The sequence below is a fragment of the Oreochromis aureus genome, linkage group 10 (genome assembly GCF_013358895.1).
Source record: "Oreochromis aureus strain Israel breed Guangdong linkage group 10, ZZ_aureus, whole genome shotgun sequence".
Classification (NCBI taxonomy): domain Eukaryota; kingdom Metazoa; phylum Chordata; class Actinopteri; order Cichliformes; family Cichlidae; genus Oreochromis; species Oreochromis aureus.
This window is the reverse complement of record NC_052951.1, coordinates 9,889,974-9,911,015: the sequence shown is the minus strand read 5'-3', so window position 1 is coordinate 9,911,015 and position 21,042 is coordinate 9,889,974. Positions and strand designations below refer to the sequence as shown.

Sequence of the window (21,042 nt, the reverse complement as noted above, 5' to 3'; positions counted from 1 at the left end):
ATGTAAATGTATACAGATCACATTCACATGCTGTGTTGCTGTGTGCTTGTGAGAGCAAAAAAACCACGAGCTCAGAATTCTAACATTCCGTCTGCCTAAGAGTATTCAAGCCTACCAAAGCTTCCAAGTTTTTCAGCATCAGTTGACGTAATTGGAAATGGGTCCTGAAAACATATTTTCTGGAGTACTTGCCAAGTTCTTAATTGATGTTTGTTGAATGTGCTGGCTGGACTAGGTCAGCTTTGAAATAAATCAGATAAAGCCAAGTATGAGACTGTAGTATTCAGGGTGCTGGCCACAGACAATGTGCTGGCTAGATTGTGCATGGTGGGCAGGCCCTTTTGGGAAATTTGAAAGAGTTTGAGGGCATAATCTGCCTTTCTTCTGATGCACCTATTACCCTTCCCTTGTCCTCGTTTTTCCCTCACATCATATTATGGCCACCAGGAAAAAGAGAATGGGAATCAAACCTGCCTGTGCTCTTTAAACTGGCTAATAAAGACATCAAATGCAGTGTTTTAGGCCACACTGAACCAGTTATACCTGAAACAGACAATAGAAATGTTAAATCATGGCCTTGGTCTGTCTCAGCTCCCTGGTTAAATAAAAGCATGAATATGAATGCCAGATATCCTTATAAAATCGTTTTGAGTGAAGCTTTAACAAGGTCACCATACATGTAATCAGTTGTTTCACTTTAACTGTCTTGAAACACTGCCTTCAATTTCCAATTGTCTATTTAATTAGACAGGAAAAGATCAGCAAACAACCAAATCACATAAATGATGCTTTAACACATCTATAATGAAATATAATGATTTCGCTCAACTGGGTTGGTCACTTTGTCGGAACGCTGACTCATAATCTCCTAATTATTTCGTAATTGATTTTAATTTGTATGCATAAAATGTTCATTTCTTTTCCTCCAACATTTACCCTTTCATTTTGTAGGCTACCTCGCAGTGTTCTCAGGCGCCTTCTGGGCCACCTGTGAAATTACTTAAATGTTATTAGTATGGCTGTTGAAAAGCAGCATAGCGGTGGCGATGCGTGGGCGGGAGCTCTAATATGATTGGCTCAGGGACACTGTAAGCCTGAGTGGCAGCCCTTAATGGGAGCCCTGGAGAGGTAACCCAACAGCTGTGTGTTTGCAGCTAATGAGAGATGGGGGAGGAGTAAAGGATCACAGACTGGAAACACTCTGATAAACTCTTGCTTCTGAATGGCTTGGGAAGATAGGAAATCAAGTTTTCTCCGGAGGACATTGCTTAAGGCTTTCCTTTGTGACAAAACCCTGCATTTGACTCATTACCCCTGGTCCATTGCTTTATGCCTAAGCAGTTATGATCACTGGCATCAGTGTTCAGGAAGAAAGGAAGAGAGTAACTGTGGCGTGGGATGAATTTCTCTCCCTGCTGAGCCATGCTGATTTATAGCCCTGAGCAAAAGCATTGTTTTTTTAATTACACTGCTGCAGTTTTAACAGATGATGCCACACATTACTAGTTTATTCCATTGTACACCAACAGCACAGTTTGTTTCACGTGCAGTTGATAGTCATTGTCTCCAAGAACAAGACAGTGTAGCGCATATTACTCCTACATCAAGCATTATTAACATTAATCCCCGCAGTTTCCTCAGCAGATATAGAGTGTGCTGCTTCTCTTCTTCCCTATCATAACCGCCTGAGGGTGGCGCCAAATGAATAAATAGTGGCCAAACAGCTTCCATTTTAGGCCGCTCATTTTGCTACATGTAATGCATATCAACAAGTAAACGGCCGGCACTGGCTACCTGTTACATCAATTTTGGACACGTTGTGCGATTAGTGAGCAGTTTTGAGGGGAAAGGAAAGACTGACACGAATTAAAATAGTGCAAGGCAAGCGGAGTGATTTCTTGATAAGCTTATTTAATAAGGTGCATCCTCCTGTTTGAGCTGACCCAGTTTAATAAGATCCTCTTAAACTGTAGGCATCACATAATTTCCTGGTAGGCAGCCTTGGCATAATGCAATGTAGAGTATGAAGTTGCTGTGTGCTGCGGTGGATGGGAGCCCCACCTCCTCCCACGCTCTGATGAGTAGAGAGAGAAAAGAGAGAGGGAGCTAGGGGAGCAACTAACGTACCCACTGTATCTCACCACTTGCTGTCTGGAAATGCTTCAGATGGGCTTCTTGTTTAGGACCGGTTAGCTGTTTCTTTTTGCACGTTGCGAAAATGACATTTCTTTTGCTGTGTTTTAGACATCCAGTGCGTCCTTAGAGTGCGCTCTAAGCTACTTAGATCAGGGCTGGAGAAACTTGGACCAAAGGGATGCGACAGCGAGTGCAAATCTTCCCAAGGATCAGTTACTGAGGATTGAAAATGGCACACAGTAGGGCATCTTTATGGAATGAGATTCTTGGTTTCCCATCTCTATCATAAAACAGTATATATAATATAATTGCTCATAAGTTACAGCCGCATATTCCCACGGACTGAAAACTGTTTCTGTTCTTCACACTGTCGGACGGCGGTGGACGAAGGATTCTGAATTTTCATGCGGAAAGTTCTGAATACTGTGTATGGATTTTGTGGCTGCTGAAGTGATTTTTGATCTCAGCACTGTGACGGAGGTTTGAGGGTTAGACACCTGCCTCTGGGAGCACCGCTGGACATATCAGCTGCGGGAAGAATTGGCTACGCGACAAGCGCTCACGTAAAAAGTCTCTGGCTCAGGTACTGAAATTACTGCAGAAATAATCAAGAAAGTTGGTTTGACCGGTGGCCACTGTGCGTGATTCATGATGCAATGCCTATGAAGTTTATAGGAATGCATTACGGACTTGTCTGAAGTGCTGTCGCTTAACACAGGCCGTGGCTCAAACAGATCGTTTATACAACAAGTTGCACTTTATAATAGACACACACAGAGCACCAAACAGCTGGCTGTTCGGTGTTACAGGTTGATAGGCGGTACAAAGGCTAGATGTGCCACCCGCAATAAGGATCCGCTGCATGATAAATTAGACGATGCATTTTAATTAAAACCTATCCGAGTAGACACGAGTTCCAGCCTGCGTCGGGGTTGGTATTAAGTCATTAACTCTGCATATCATTGCACTTCAGCGACAATATGAGTGCGTGCGCTTCAATCTGATCTGTACCGGCGATCGGCTAATTGCATTTTATTGCACCATTATGAGTCTGTGAAGCAGAAAATGTGAACCATTTGTATCATCCTTCTTTCGCCATTTATCCCATACTAGCTGCAAACATCATACTAATTGCCTTTATTCGTGCATCTTGATTTGGCGTTGTTTACTCTGAAAAATTTCTTGCAAACAATTCGGACTTCTCCTGCAGCCTGTCGTGTTCATAACTGTTATACAGTTTTTCTATGGAGAGATTCGTCCTTATAATTGGGGGGGAAATCTTTGATCAGATCATCGGCACGGGTAATCTCCTGTGCTCTCCAGTGAGAGTCTGGGGTGTTGTTTCTCGCCACTCCACCGACCACCAGGCACATTTTAATAGTCTGCTCTACATAATGATGTCGGTCTAAGTTCCCACACATACTTTAGGCTACAAGGCCGTCATAACAGAGCAGATCAAACAGGCCTATAACCTAATTGTAGCCCAGATCTGAGAAACTGTCTGTAAGACATGAACCTGATAAATGTTATTATCTAAATCATGCAGTGAATGAAACTTTTATCTATCTATCTATCTATCTATCTATCTATCTATCTATCTATCTATCTATCTATCTATCTATCTATCTATCTATCTATCTATCTATCTATCACACATAAGAATAGTCTGTAAGGCTAATTTCCTCTGCCTATTTTATTTTTAAATTATTACCAGTAGGGAACTTTCCTCTGAATATTGTACAATAACATGCAATGTGCCATGTAATGGGGTTGCTGAAGGAAGGGTAAGTGTGTGGTAAACGGATCAAATTGTGGAAAGGGCACAAAAGGATTTTTTCTGACTTCTCCAGCAGGTATTTGAGCTTGAGGGAGTGAACCTTTACAAAACTGCACAAAAGCAGTACAATAATCCCTATAAGGAAATTAAACTCTGTTTTAATCATGTTACACAGAGCAGTGAGGAATCCAAATTATACGACCTGCCAGTTTCTTTATATCCTTATATAAAGAAGCTTTTAATATCGGAATGTGGTCTTTTTGATCTCAGTGTATTTCATGTTTTGTTTTTTGTTTTTATTTTACTTTTTTTGTGACAGGAGTGACACATTAGCGTTTTGTGTCTCAGCGTGCATATGGATAATTCCAGTGCTCACGCCTTTAGAAAGTGTTTCCAACCAAAGGCTGTTGCTTTCTAATTACTGAAACCCACAGTTTGCAGTCAGTATAAAGTGCAGCCTTACATTTGGCAGTAAATTCCATTGGTAGATCAGCAGTGTAAGGAGAGACCCATGGCTGTGATACTACCTATCATAAATCATGCCGGTGGGAGGGTAATGGATTTTACCTGTTATACTAGCTAAAGGCGCAGAGTCAGCCAATACATCAAATCACATCAGTTGAGAAAATCATTAAATCATCTGTTATCTTTCCACACTCTGGCAAAGCAGGAAGGAGCACAGAGCAGCGTTGTACAGCACAAATTCATGAACTTGAGTCCCAGCATGTAACAGGTGAAAATTCAGGTCCTGCTTTTATCAGTTGCTGCAAAACAAGCAACTACTACAAAATAGCCTATTTAATTCCTCTGATGATTTTTTTTCCTTCCTGGCACAACTCTAACCTTTTTTCTTATGAGTAATTTACTATTATGCCTCAGTTAATTCTGCATGTGAGTCATTTCTGCTGGACCTGTGGAGCGGCCAACTTAAAGAGCAAATGTCACCCAGTCAGTCTCTGAGTTGACTCAGTCAGAAGATAGTCTGTCTCCATGGCAACCAGAGCAGGCGCACATGCTCCGCAGCACAATTATATTGTTCTTCATTTTTATAACTACCTTTTTTTAATCTATAATACCAACACTTACATAATCAGGCACAAACCCCTTTATCATTTTTTAAACAATTTCATTTTAAGCCAAATATTGTTCTAAAAGTCAATTTTGATCTACTTCACAATCTTTCACAAACAATGCAAATTACTTTTGCTTTACAATAAATTGTTACATGCTGGCACGTAAAAGATGTATTATTTATTTTTCAATTACAAAAAATGAAAAACAACATAATCACTCCATATTGTATACAATTTTATTGTTAGCTGAAGTACTGCATTAACTTTTTTGTTAGCATTTATCTTACCAATTATTTCTGTTTAATCAAACTTCACCCTCCTACTTGTATTTCCTTCCCTATATTTATCAGAGTTACTTACAGTAAATAATAAAATAATGCTAATTCTATCTCTGTCTCTCATCTGTCTCTCTCTTTCTCTGTAAATATATATTTATATATAGTGTGTGTGTCCTCAGAATGGTAGAGTGGTAAAGATATCTCTGCACTGCTCTCCAGTTGATTCAGGACTGGATCTGTCATATAAGCTTGGATGGTACCAATTTTTCAGAGGTCATTGTTATGACTGGGTTCAGCAACCACAGCCTTAGCGAGGCAGGGACTTGTTTCCTTGGGAACCGCAGCACAATCTGACACAACCTAGGCTGGCACTTTGATTGTAGACACGCAGAAGTTGAAAAGTTCTCTTGAACAGATGGGTCAACTGGGTTGTGCACTGTGTGAGGGCTCAGTGTGAGACTCAATCAGACCTCGTAGTTTGACTGATGTTTTAGCTGCCTGTGAAGTTTTTCACCTTCTCCTCAGTGAAGAACAAAAAATTGCAGCGGTGTAGTGGAGGAGTCCTGCATTTTTATTTATTCATTTATTTTAGAACATGGTGGGGCGTATCAATGATTATTACTTCTTCAATCTATGATACGCAGACATCAGAAGGATAATGCTGGAAGATATATAAATTCAAATCAAAACAGCATATTTTCCAACAACACCTTTTGCATGTTTTTTTTTCTGGCAAATAAGCAGTGGTCATTTCTTTTAATTATTGCAAAGGTTTGTGCAAAAGACAAACCAAACCATAACACAATTTCACATTTAATAATTCTATTTGTTTCTTTTTCTTATAAAAAATAATGCAGCAAAAAGTACCACAGTACTTTACCAGACACTTTTTTCAAGGTTTGTTTTTTTGCCTTCAGGTCAAGGAGTTGTGTAGTCAAATAGCAACCTCTACACTTCTACACTACATTTCAGTAAAACTTGAACATAAGTGACAACAACCTCCCAGGTGTGAAAGTGGGCTTGAGTGAGAACCACTTTTCTTCCCCTCTTAGAGACACTCTTATCTATAGAGGTCGTTGACAGGTGAAAAAGTATGCTTGGGTGAGCTTCTCCAGTAAATTGTGAGTCTGTGTAATGATGGCCAAACTGAACATAAGTCATAAAACATCGACTCAATTGTCTGGACTTGTACTTACAGTTGGCACTCCTGATATTCTTAATAAGCTAAGGTTTGGCCAGGCAGAGTTCTTGCTGTGTGGCAGGTCAATCCAGATAAACCTTGGGGTCTTAAACTCTACTGCTTAGCAGTTTTGCCTCGACTGCGTTTTCTGTTGCAAAGTTAAACATCTACACAAAACAAACAACAGACACTAGACCCATCGGGCAGTTTGAGGCTCTCTTTGAAAGTCCACCTCCATACTGTGGTACAGGCTGCCTTCAGCATTCATTTTTTCAGTTTTTTCAACATAGCAACCATCTGGACCATTGCGTGATCACAGCATGAGGTTTTGTGGTGAGTGCTGCTTCACTGGTAGACTTAAAGTTCCCTCCTCAGTCAAACAGTGGATGCCTTGATTGTATTTGGAAGGATTTCGTTTTTTTCCTAAGAATATGTGTTGCTCTGGATCACCTTCATAATGTCTCTGGCTCAGTATGCTAATTGGATTGTCTATTTGAACACGGTGTATTTTCCAACAAACAGTGCTCAAGGGAATTAGAGTCACCTAGGCCATACACAATCTCTACAGTTCTGCCTCCTGGACTTACACAAGTTGTACTACAGTTGGAGTTACCCAAGCAAGCAATGTCAAAGTTGTCCCGTGGAGCAGCTAGCAAAACATAATTTATAGTTATAATTGGTTGTTCAGACGACAAATGAAAAAAAGTTTATGTTCAGTGATTCTTTTTTAGTTTATTACAGCAGTGCTGCCACAATACTTGGTTGTTGACAGGGTGAATTTTAATAACCAAAGAGATTTCATTTTCTCAGCCTCGCACTTTCTCAATATTGCAGTCTTGCAATGTCTGATCCAGTTCAATATTTTTCCTCCAAAGCTGGCATTTTTATTGCCGATTTCATTCATTAAAGAAGTTAAAATCTTAATTTTGGAAATGACTAGGAAGAGTATTTGATTTTTTGAGCAGTTCAACAGGACTCAGCTATGACAAAAACATTTTATCACTCTGAGAGAACTAACCTCTTGTTCCTCCCTTTGATTTTCTGCTGAATTATGTATCGCGATCTGCCTGAATCAGCTTGTAGTCTTGTGGGTCTACCATCTGGGATGACAGATGATAACCAAGTTTTTTGGAGAAAAAGAGCTGAGATGCAGGGAATGTCACTCCTAGTTGTGTTCAGCACTTCTAATTTATCAATTTTGATGCTCAGGTAGTAAATTTCGGTGAGACATCCAGTAGTCCAAGAAGTTTCACATCCTCCAGTAGGGAAAAATCTCCTGTTTCCCTTTCCCACCTCACAGCACTTTGAGATGAGAAAAGGAAATCTGGCACTGTCAAGCTTTTGAAAAAATATTTGTGCGAAAGCTGAGGAATGTGAGATAAAACCCAAAGGCGTGGTGTCAATGATATTCAGCTGATAAGAGATTCTCACTGAGTGATAGCAAAACGCATATTTTACGAACAACATGAATTTTAATGTAAATGTAAACAAAGAAAAAAAGGACACTAATTCACTAGACTGTCAGGCATGGTGCCATCTGGAAGACAGGCATGAGGCCAACTGGAAAACATTAAGTCATGAGTGTCATCAACCATAACAATCATGTCACTATCAAAGCATGGCTATTCATTGCAGAAGTGGCTATAATATCAGGGGAGCAGTTACAACCAAACCATTATAAAATCAGCTACGGTATGCCATTTTTAGATGCCACATTGTATAAATACATTTGAAAACTTTGAAATTTAACAGTGAATTTTAAAATAGAAATGAAAACACAGATGATGCACATATCAAGTAAGCTAAAGTAATTTTTACTGAATTCTCCAAATACCAATTTAATTGAAGCAATACATACATGCACACCTCATAAGTTCACATATCTTGATGAAAGCATGTGTTTAATGGAATGGTAGGCAGCAGTATGAAACATTTACAGTGTGATTTATAATTCCCCTTAAAATTATATCCCATGGGATGCTGTTACCTTGTTAATGTCAGTCTTGGGTATAAGAAAAGTGTATCTGCTGATTGCGTTTTTGCTTCTTCCTGCCTTTTTATACTGCAAACATGAACTGGAGAAAGTGCAATCACTGTTCATGCCACATTGACTACAGGTTCTCCTCGCAAATGTAAAAAGGGAGACATTGATTTTTGAGCAATTAGTGCATCAATAACTAGCACTTTCAATTTTAATGTATTCAAAAGGAATTGGATTTTTTATTGGATTTCTGTATATTTGTGTTTTGCTGTCTAGCTTAATACTCATTTGCCTTACTCCTGTATGGAACATTACGGCATGCTGTTGCATTTTAAATAACTCCATTTGCTGTCTTGTATGTATATTTCTATCAGCTCTCACCCACACTAACTAGGGAAGCATTGATTCCTCTTGTTCTTTTCCTAATCCCTAACCCACGACATAGACCCACACTACACTGAGCACCTGTGTTCTTTTCTTTTTCAGTTGAAAAACTATTGTGGAAATAATTGGAACTATTCACCTGTGTTTGGATTAACATAATGATTTACTTCTACATAACTTTTCAAACTAGAAGTAGCATTTTGTTTTCGCTGTAACTTTCTTTAAAAGCCTGTGAAATAAAGAAATGCTTTAAAACAGTGCAGTATTGAAGAGACAGTGACTGTGACATGGACTGCTGTTGTCTAATTATAACCCAAGTCATTAAAGCTGGTATTGATCAGCATATTGAAGTTTTGCATTAGTAACACAAACATAGCACAATAAAATCGGATGCACTGAAATGAACTCTATTTGATTAGTAAGTGGACACTCACTGATTCAGCACACACAGAATTTTTTTAACTGTTTTCACGATGAAGTTTTCCAGAGCATGAGACCTTGATACTTAACCCCAATGATTGCTCCTATTTCAATTACCAATAGGACTCAAACACACACACATGCATATACACACACACACAGAAAGAAAGAGAGAGAGGGGAAATAATTATACTGTAAAATCATTGCAGCATGAAAAAAAACAGAATTCTTTTGCTAGAGGGAGTAAAGATCAAAGAAGACACTAAAATAATGGGTCGTAATTGCAGAGTTGAAAGGTTCAAAATCAAACACAATGATTACAGTGTTTGAGCTAGCCAGTGGCAATGGAGTGTGGAAATGTCTGCATTGTGCAGTGTCGGGTGGAAGCTGGATTTGATGATAGTGGCAAAGTTGCATAATCGGCATGAGAAAGAAATTTGACTCTATGACCTTTAGTGTGCAAGTGTTCATTGTCAGACGCCTCTTGGGTAAACAAATTGGTCAAATATTTCATTTCTCTCAGCAGACAAAATCTTGGCTCGCTCGTAAGGGTGTATTCTTGAGCGTGGGTTTCAAACCATAGGTTATTTTAGAGCTACATTGCTTCCCTACTCAATGTCTAGCTGTGTAATACAGAAATAATGAGTCTCTTAGGCTGTGAGTTTTTGTATTACATTTTTATTTGATTATTCAGCTGAAACAATCCACACTGGCCCTCAAGTTTGTTTTGGATGTAAGCTCACAAGATATAATTTCTTGTTCCTACATTCATTTTTCCATGAATTTCATAAAGCTGAGATATTCATTGAAACTCTTGAAGCTCTGAGACTGAAAAGAAGCCATGCTGGGATAGCTATGATTGCATTTTTTTAAATGCCCTATTTTCTCTTTGTTATTGTTGTTGTCTAATTATTGTGTTGTGCTTCTAGGTTTGCTGTATGTTTTACTGCAAGTTATTGAAAAAAAACTATTAATTTTATAGCTGTAGAGTCATAATTCAAAAACACAGTGCTGCTTGCTTCCCCTGTCTAATGTTTCACTTTGACCTTCTGTTGTTTTTTTTTTCATTTCTGAATAATTAAATAAAAAGTAACAGCTATGTACATATTGCTTTATGGAGCTAGGTTTCAGCAGAAAGGGAACCAGCTTTTTGACCCATACTGTGTTTTTTCATTTTACAGGCAGATCGTCTGATGACCTAATGGAACTGAATTTACAAGTGATATTGTGTTGGGTCGTGGTGCTGCACTGTGGCTCTGCTGAAGGCAGTATCCTGTACCGGGTCCAGGAGGAGCAACCTCCAAATACTCTTATAGGTAGCCTGGCAGCAGACCAGGGACTGCCAGACTCAGGTCACCTTTACAAGCTAGAGGTGGGTGCCCCTTATCTTCGTGTCGATGGAAAGACAGGGGACATTTACACCACAGAGATTCCTATAGACAGAGAAACCCTGAGGGACTGTCGCTCCCTGGCTAAGGGTAAACCCTGCTACCTGGAATTTGAAGTATCAGTGACAGATCTGATACAAAACCAGAGCCCACGGCTTATTGAAGGACGCATTGAAGTACAGGACATCAATGACAACACCCCCCAATTTCCTTCTTCTGTGCTCACCATCTCAGTCCCCGAGAACACGATCATGGGAGCGTTATTCTCCATACCTCTAGCTACAGACAGGGACTCTGACAGGAATGGGGTAGCTGACTATGCGCTGACTGCAGGGCCAGATGCTGCAACCCTGTTTGGTTTACAAGTGGCTGATGACAGGGGAGGGAAGCTCCCACAGCTCATTGTCCTGGGCAACCTAGATCGTGAGTTAAAGGATTCTTATGACCTCACCATAAAGGCAGTGGACGGAGGAAACCCTCAGCGCTACAGCAGTGCATTACTCAGAGTGGTGGTGACTGATGCCAATGATAACGCTCCCAAGTTTGAAAAGTCCACCTATGAGGCAGAGGTTTCGGAAAATAGCCCTGTCGGACACTCTGTGTTGCAGGTAATTTCTAAACTTTTTTTGTATAATGTTGTAATCTGGATTGCAAAGTTAAATTGCAACCAGCAATGTTTTTCTAAGTAAATGTATAGTTTTAAATTTTGGATTTGACATTTTATATATATTTTTGAAGAGAGCATTAGCTCATTATCCTTGTACAGGTAATAAATGCTTATAGCTTGTATTGACAATATAGTTGCAGAACAGTATGAGATATTATTTTCGGAGTATAAATTGCCCTGTGCAGGATTTTCACAGCATGCTGCTGTAAATTTACACTGATTATTATGAAGGAAATGTCAGGCCTAATAATTTACAACCTTTTATTGAATCCTAGAAAAAAGGGAAAAGAAGGCTAGTGATGTAACTATCAAAAAACAGAGGAAAAGCAATAGCCAAAACAAAGTTATCTACATGCTGTGATTTAAAGTGATCAGACCCACACAGATTCCTGGATTAATTTATTCAGTGACCAATGATTCATTAGTTACAACACTAAACTGTTGCGCATATTTAATGCCTTTAACCATTGAATATGTTTTGATTACAGGTTAAAGCAAACGACTCTGACATGGGCCCGAATGGAGAAATTGAGTACACCCTTCACCAGGCAGTAGACCCAGTGCCGAAACTCTTACGAATTGATCGGTCCACTGGCATCATCTATGTCAAAGGACCACTGGACAGGGAGGAAATCAGCAGCTTGTCCTTCTATGTGATAGCAAGGGATAAAGGGCCTCAGCCTAAAAGCTCTAAGACATTTGTAACCATTGAGGTGACTGACCAAAATGACAATGCTCCAGCTGTGGAGATTCGTGGGATTGGCCTTGTGACTCACAGTGAAGGAGTGGCAAATATTTCCGAAGACATGCCAGTGGGAACAGCTGTTGCTTTAGTTCAAGTTTCTGACAAAGATGAGGGAGAAAATGCTGTGGTCACTTGTGTGGTAGCAGGTGATGTGCCATTTCAACTTCGCCCTGCCAGTGACTCAACCAGTGACAACAAGAGGAAGTATTTCCTACAGACCACCACGCCTCTCGACTATGAAAGAGTTAGAGATTACCGAGTAGAGATTGTGGCTGTAGATTCTGGAAACCCAGCACTCTCTAGTACAAACTCTTTGAAGGTGCAAGTGACTGATGTGAACGATAACTCTCCAATATTTTCCCCTACCTTGTTTGAGGTTGATTTTGCTGAAGAAAACCAACCAGGGGAAAAAATTTTAGATGTTATAGCCACAGATGCTGACAGCGGCACTAATGCCGAACTTCTCTATAATATTTTGCCAGATTCATCCATCAAAGGCTTGTTTGAGATTGACCCAAATACAGGCGAAGTAAGAGCCAAAAGCTCTCTTGATCGTGAACACAAAGAACAATATGAGTTTCGGGTCACTGCAGCAGATAAAGGGTCTCCTGTCCATAAAGGAACAGCAACTGTTGTAATAAAAGTAATAGACCGCAATGACAATGATCCCAAATTCATGCTTAGTGGCTACAGTTTTTCAGTTTTGGAAAACATGCCACCTCTGAGTCCAGTTGGTATGGTGACAGTCCTAGATATGGACAAAGGCGAGAATGCCCGCGTTCACCTCTCTGTAGAGCCCGATGAAGGGAAGTTTGTTGTTCAAAATGGAACAGGAACTATTCTCTCAAGCATCTCGTTTGACAGGGAGAAAGAAAGCAGCTATAATTTCCGTCTAAAAGCAGTGGATGGAGGAGAGCCACCCAGGTCTTCATATGTGGGTGTTACAATCAATGTACTGGATGAAAATGACAATGATCCCGTGATAACTAAGCCCTCCAACTCCTCCTTCAGACGCTTATCACCTCTAGCCTCCCCAGATAGCCACGTTGAAGTAGTGGAAGCTGAGGACCTGGACAATGGCCCTAATGCAGAGCTGGTGTTCAGTATCGCTGGTGGAAACCCTTACCAGTTATTTCGCATCTCCCCCTCAAGTGGAGAGATCACTCTAGCAAAGGAGATGACACGCAAACATGGTGGATTACATCGCCTAGTGGTGCGAGTAAGTGACAAGGGGAAGCCTGCACGCCACGCTACTGCCCTGGTCCACATCTATGTCAATGAAACCATTTCAAATGTCAGCTTAGTGGAAGCCTTAGTGGGACACAGTCTTTACACTCCACTGGACAGGGACATTGCTGGTGATCCCGACAATGGTTTTGCTGCTCAGCGTAGTAATATATTGTTTGGAAGCCTTGCTGGTGTAGCAGGTGTTGTAATGTTGATCTTGGTGGTGGTATTTATTCGCCACCGCATCCAAAGAGAAACCAAGAGTGGATATCAAGCTGGCAAAAAGGAAACCAAGGACTTATATGCACCCAAACAGGCACCAAAAAACACCAAAGGCAAACGTGGACGGAAAGGCAAACCTCAGAAGTCTCCAAAACCACTCGGGGAAGAAGAAGAGGTCAGCCTTCAAAAAAGTCTCAAGTTCAACCTTGATGGAGTCAATGATAGCCCCAGGATACATCTGCCTTTAACATATTCACCAGGAAGCCCTGATATAGGCAGACACTACCGTTCCAACTCCCCTTTACCCTCCATCCAGCTGCAAGCTCAATCGCCTTCTGCCTCACAGAAGCACCAGGTGGTCCAGGACCTCCCTGCCACCAACACCTTCGTAGGAACAGGAGGAGATGACAATTCCACTGGCTCAGACCAGTACTCAGATTACAGCTACAAGACGAGCCAACCGAAGTATAACAACAAACAGGTACAGTCATCTCAAGCGCATAGTAAGGTCTGTCTGAGGAATGGGTGATTGGTTTGGTGCATTTTGTGAGAATGTTGAAGAGCACTGATTTCATTATATACTTGCAATATTTTATTCTTATCATCTACAGTCCTGAAACATATCACACATTCAACAACTCTCATTCATGACTACTTTGGCAGCTCTAGTAATTTGATATGATTTACTTTGACAATAACAGTCCCAAATTTGAATTATGTGAATGGCATTTTTGTCATTGTGCCATCTATCTGGATTGTAAAAATGTAAAATGATAGTTAAAAATTTAGTACAAATTTGTTACTGGCTGTTTTACTCAGTGCATAACTGTAAATTGTGTGTGATGATATACGAAGAACAGACCAAATAATTTTCAAAATTATATTATCCATTCTTTCTCTTACTAATAACTGTTTGTTTTGCTTCTTAAAATTGCATAGACAGAAAGAAAGTTGCTGCAAGTATTGTGGCACTGCTAAAAAATGAGATTTTGTCACATATGTGTTTTTACTTTTCGGGTAGGTTGGCAGAAGAGTTGAGCAGGGATGGTCTGTTCTCACTTACTTACTTCTGCTCTTCTGCTTGACCTCTAGTGCTCTGTAGTGATCTCGGCAGGTCACTTGCTCTTATCTCCCTGCTCCTTATGCTCTTATCTCCTCTTATCTGTACAACATTTGGGCTTGAATCACCATGGAAACAGAAATATTAATAGAGTCAGAAGGGATTACGAACAGAAAGATTTTAGAGAGTAAGGCTAGAAAGCTAGTGTGTCTCTGGGTTTCTGTGTCATCTGCAACTGTGTAAATGTGTGTCTTGGACTACACAAATATAAATGTGTGTGCAGGAGGGGATAAGGCAGATTATCATTATCCTTATATAGTAGAACATTCCTTATTATACAGAAAAATGTCCAGATGTCTTGATCCCACCAGTTACACAGCCATGCTTGAGCCACTGAAACAGATCTGTGGTTTTTATTTATTTACTTTTTTAGTTAAATATGTGCTGAACTCACATTTAACATGGAAAAAAAACAGCTAGTGTCAGTGAGAGGTAAGATGCTGATCACACAACTTCAAAGAATACCCAGCACCAAAGACAGCCTTGCACAGGGGCATTCCATCACAAACAACCACAAATTCAAAAACTCAGGGTATGATTAGCAACCTAACATGACTGATTCCTCTGAACTACACTGAGTGAAAAGTGATATATTTGTGAAACACACACCAACTAGATCTAACAATACTTTATTCATGTCGCTACTGTGGCATTCAAAGGATGGCCATTATTTAGTACTGAAAATATTTGACATTGATGTAAACAATTTATTTTCAACCAGGACGAGTTGACATGAGCTTTCAAGACACTTCCTACATTTCAGTGTCACACATACAAAACAGTTTGACATTCTCCAAGGCTTTGCAGATAACGTTTGCCACATAAAAATTAGCAAAAATAGAAGGGGAAAACATGCCGCTGAGTTCTGAACATATGTAGGTGACACATTTTCTGTGGAGATATCTTCAGAGCCAGTCTCACAGTTGGCTTGTTGGTAGTTTCAGCAGATGTTAGTTGACAGCTTAGGTGATCACAAGCCTTTGTGGGTGGAGTCAGTTTAGAGAACAGTCACCACTGTCTTCTTGATGGACAACATAAGGGACCAAAATGACTGCAAGCCACAGGGTGTGTCTGGGTGTTTGTGTGTAGTGCCAATCTCTCTATTTGTGTGTAGATTTGCTCCTTAATCTAAGAGTGTTAATTGTGTCTGGCACAGATGTAAGCTCTCAGCATTTGACAGTATTGTGTGTGTGCTTTCTCAATATGATCGCATAAATACATATGCAACATGACTCAAGTGAGTGACAGGCTGTTTAAAAACATGGACAGATGTTGAAGCTCATGTGACATACCTCAGCAGATGTTGTCTCGTGTATGGCATCCCCTCTCACATCAGGAAGAACAGATTGACCAAAATATATAATTAAAGCAACTGCCAAGTGATGTGACAGATCTAGAGTGGTGCCCTTGTTTTAATTAACTGTGCTGCACTCAACAATAGTTTTGTTTTTTTGTTTCCCCAATATGGTCAGATGTCTAGTTTTTTTTATTTGTCAAGTCTCAAAGTCTCAAATTTCCAGCGTGCATGTTCAGGGATTATGAGCATATGAAATATTACAAACATTTAATGATATTTTTGTTTCAAGCAGTATCTTCATGCTTTAGGCTTTAATTAGAGACAGTTTCCTTCTTAACGCAAATCTATTGTCAGGTGGTATCTGAGCGGATATATTAAACAAATTGATCAAAAAACTGATATAAAAGTGTGTGAGTGTGTTTGTGAGTGTGTTAGTGGTATTAGACGTTGATAGTAGAGATGTATTTAAAAGATGAAAATATTTGCCCAGGTTTAGATTGCAAGTGCAAATAGACCGATAATGCAAAATTAGATGTAGTTACATGCATTAGTATTTATTTGCAGGTAAAATATTGTCTTGTTTGCTGCACCTACTTAACTTTCATTTTGAACTTATTTGTGGAGCTGGTCATTACAAAATGATTACTTTTTCATCTTCTCTATTTGAACTTATCAGAAACATCTCCACATTAATATGCTAGATTAATGAACAGCCCAAGGCTGAATAGTAGAATATTAAAGTACTATACTACTCAAGAACCCGAACAGATGTTTCAGATGTGCTAATTAGATCATCATATTACCTAAGCATGTGCCAGCTATATGTGCAAAATAATATTTGTTTAGTTTCCTACACCAGGAGCTAGTACTGCTATCAGTTCAGACACATTTTGATCTTTTCCCAAGACTCTGTGGAGAATGTTTCAGCCCTGTAATTGTTTTAGATTAACCCACTTCTGCAAATATTCCTAAAATGCTGTTTCCAGGATGTAATGTTTCACAAAAAAGAAACTGCAACAGACACTCAACGCCACTAATCACACTTCTAACTTTGCATTCCATGTGTCTACAACCAATAATATTCAGTAACGTGGACAGTGCTTTTGCTGCCAACTAGCTCCAAAGCTTCTGAGAACCATTGCATCAGAGGTGGAAGAAAGGATGATAGGCACTAAAGAAGCCCAGCTTCATTCCTCTGTGGTCCTTTGCCAACACCCTTTAGAATAACACTCATCAAATGCTAAATTAGAAAGTTTTAGATCAAGGAAAATTACTGAGCGCTAATGTAGCATCATAGACAGCCCAAATGGTTCTATACTAGATTCAAACAAACATGTGGGAGACTTCAAATGGTGGGGTGTTATAGCCTCACTGTCCTGAATATGCATAGAGGTTCTTACAGTTTCTGCTTGCACCTGTTTGGGTATTGTTGTAATTAAAGTAGGGACACTGGGAATTTTCCTCAGGGTCTTGGCAAGTTAAGCCATTTTTAGATATATGCTACAATTTTATTCTTGGGCAAACAATATATTGTACTGAGTATCGCATGTGAAGTTACTATCCATACACATAGTGGTTGATTGATTCTTAAGATTTAAAAGGAAACTTTTTATTTTATTAACAGAATATGAATATTTTAAATAAGTGTGTTTTACCCAGTGTGATCCATTTGGACAAAATAAAGCAAATCAATAGCAGTAGTCACAAAAGTAACATAGCTAAGCAAATGTTGGTACATAGTTGTATTTTGAAAACACAACATTGTAAGCTGCACATTTCTAAATCCAGGACGCTCAAGGTTGCACCTTTTGTAGTTTACCCCTTCATCACCTTTGAATGTGTGATATTGCATGATGGTTGCTAGAGAAACCAGTGACTCACATTAGCCATTCGACCTGATAATTAGCTCTGTTGGGTCCAAGAGCTGGCACCTTTTTTCACACTTCATTTAATGAGAATCTTACATATGAACAAGGACTATGAAGGACTGAAAATCATCTGTTACACAACAATCATTACTGCGTCACTGTATTTTTTATGCATCAACGCATGGTGATAAAATGTTCTATTCATTCAATGAGGAGGAATTTTGTCCAGCTCTGGCTTACTCGTTCATCTTCATGCCCGTCTGTGGTAGAGGGTAGAAGAGTGAGTCAGTGTGAGTCTTAATTAACCTGCTTCTTTGTTAAGAAGGGCCCACACTTTGTGAACTTTAGGCATCCCTTTGAGCTGGGATTAGCCCGATTTAGTCCAGTGCGGGTATTTGAAGTCAGCCGAGGTATATTACAGATGAGGCTGGAAGCACAATTTGCACTTGTTCTTTGAGACTGTGACACACTGGCCCTCAATTACTTAGGTGTGTTTGGAAATCTTCTTACCGTGCACAAAAAACAAGTTTGTAAAATTACTATCAGATTAATCGAGTAAGTGCACTGCCCGTTTTTCCCCTCATCACTATAGGCATGTTAGCAAAACAGAGTCATTCTGAACTAACAGACTGGTACAATCTGTATATATGCATACCATCGGCACACAGCATTATCTATATAAGAAAATGCATTTACCTCTTGGTTAAGTGGGGAAATTAGTGGCAATGCTGAAAGAGAAAAGCCTGTATGCTTCACTGAAGCAAGAAAGCAAGAGAAATTCCAAATGAAGAAACTGAAACATTTTTGTCCCACAAATGTTTCCCCCAGACTGAGGATTGTTGAAAAAAAGTCTGTGGCTAAAATAATGGGAGTTCTGAATGTTTTGTCCCCCTGAGACAGGCACTGTGACTCAGGGGAAAAAAAAGTTTGGCTATCAAACATTATATTAAAAAAAAGAAGAAAACAGTGAAGGGGAAGGAGCACGTAATCTGTCAGCTCAAGATGAGAAACTCACTGCAATGAAAAATTAAATTAATTAATTAATTAAAAAATTGTGATAGTGCCAAGAAACTGACTTAAGAAAATGACTGTAATGATGTCATCCAGGAATGATATGGCATTTTTAATAAAACCGTTGAAGCCTACAGTTTTCCATTTAGTATTTTGTTTTGCTTACATGGAATTCAGGGTTTTTTAAATGTTTTATTTAAAACTTTTTACAATGTTTTTTTTTATTACAATTCTGAACATTTTGTGTCTTCTGGTGTTTTAGAAAACAGTAAGTACTGGCCAAATTACTCATGGATCTTTGATTTCTTCCTTTAGATGCAATGCTAATAGCATTTAGCCAAAATTAATCATTCTGTCTACAAACAACAATAGGATGGTGTCTTCATATCATCATATATTACCATTCTTATTTTAGTTAAAGTTAATAATGTCTATTTTTCAACAAGCCTGTCTGAAAAGGGCTTGATTATTGCACATTTGAAGAAATAGGAGTCACTGGTATCGGTGAAATAATATTCACATCGCGGCTCTGCCTGAAATTAATCTTGATTCAAGCTGCAATGACTCTGAGCTGGCTGTAAGTGGTTACAAGTTGTACAGGGCAGACAGAAATAAATTTGGTGTAGGCGTTGCTTTTTATCTCCAGGAACAGTGATAAAAAATGTTTAATGAGTCCAGAGATTGAGAATTTTTGGTTAAAGATTTGTTTTCAACATTTATGCCTATTTTATAGGCTGTTGCTACAGACCACCTAATTCTAATATACAGTATTTTGAAAATTTAAGTATAGTGATGGAGGAAGTAACAGAATAGAATTTTGACATTTTTTTTCCTGGTTACCTGAACATTGATTCGTTTCGATCAATCTTAATGAATTTCTTAATAACTACTGTTCATTAAGAAATAAACCTTATCTAAGTTACAGGGATGTCTAAACTTTCCTCAAATTGTGACACGGCCAACAGTTTCTGTAAATAACCATTATAATAAAATCTCTATGCACACGGATCAGATATCTGTAAATAATAAAATATTATGATCAGGGGCTGTATTGGTGGTAGTTGGGTCCAGCATTCATAATGTGATAGTTGTAACTTGGAAAGCAAAATTTTCAAAACCTGTAAATTAGAATTGTCCTTTGTAGAACTTACAGAAATTTGATGTGGATTTAATTCTGAATGAAATTAAATTGGTCAGAATTATGTTGGAGAAATCATGCAAATAGTGGTGTAACCCTGTTTATAGATAATCTAATGTATCTGTTAAACAAACATGCTCCACTTAGGAAACGCTCAGTGAAGGAACCCTGCCTTGATGATAAATTAAGATTAGCAATGCTATACTGAGATAAGGCTTAAGAGATTTCTTAGAAATGAGGATGTATTTCTGACAGAAGATGCTAGTGTAGATTAAGAAATATGACAACTAAACTGAGTTATAACAAAAAGAGGCAATAGATTAATAATATAATGAAATCATATACGTTTAATAGGCTGGCAATTGCATTATGGGGTATAGTTGAATGTTATTTAATGCCTTGATCTCAGCAGGCTGACTAAAACATGTTTGTCCTACAGCAGTCACCGTAGCTAGGATTGTGCACTTAAATTGGGGAGGGTAAGAAAACAGAATTCAGTTGACTGGAGTCTGCGATTTACTGACTTCACTGTAACTTTACGAAATACATAATTTCACATAGGAACATTTTCGGGCCCCAAGGAGACTAGCAACCACAATGGAGAAGCTAATGGGAATCCAAGTCATTATTATTCATCATAGTAGTAGTTATAGTAATCATAGTAGTAGTAGTAGTGGATGTATTCATTTTAAAGAGTTGTTTGTATGTTTCCTAAAACAGCCAGGCCTCTTTCCCCCTTTTTTTCCCCATATACATGGCTAGGGGCAGTTTTCAATTTGTTTGTAAAGCACAGACAAATGAAGGTGCAAACATAGTGATAAATCACAGATTTGTGTGTGATATGTTCGTATGCAACAATTCCGCAGATTTGTCTTATGCTTATTTTTACTGAAGACCAGTGGAACCTTGAAATCACTGAAAATATGTCATCTGCATTTTACTGAATAGTTGGGAAAGCATGGCGTGCTGCTAAATTATCTTTTCCTATCTCACTTTCCAATCTGCCTCCCAGTATTTTACAAACAGACACAGCCACACACACAGACATACTCACCCACAGACCAACTCTCTCTTTCACATACACACACAGGCACGCACACAAACACACAAATACACAAACACACAAACAG

At 39.0% G+C, this 21,042-nt stretch overlaps 1 protein-coding gene across 1 annotated transcript in view; it reads left to right on the top strand.

The window, feature by feature from the left end:
• The first annotated feature begins 2,166 nt into the window (after positions 1 to 2,166).
• pcdh1a (protocadherin 1a) overlaps positions 2,167 to 21,042 on the top strand; it is a 92,910-nt gene continuing 74,034 nt past the window's right edge. The window contains exons 1-3 of the mRNA XM_039617986.1: positions 2,167 to 2,719; positions 10,411 to 11,225; positions 11,773 to 13,959. Coding sequence (XP_039473920.1) covers positions 10,431 to 11,225; positions 11,773 to 13,959 — 2,982 coding nt within the window. The 5' untranslated portion in view covers positions 2,167 to 2,719; positions 10,411 to 10,430. The remainder of the gene's footprint in view (positions 2,720 to 10,410; positions 11,226 to 11,772; positions 13,960 to 21,042) is intronic.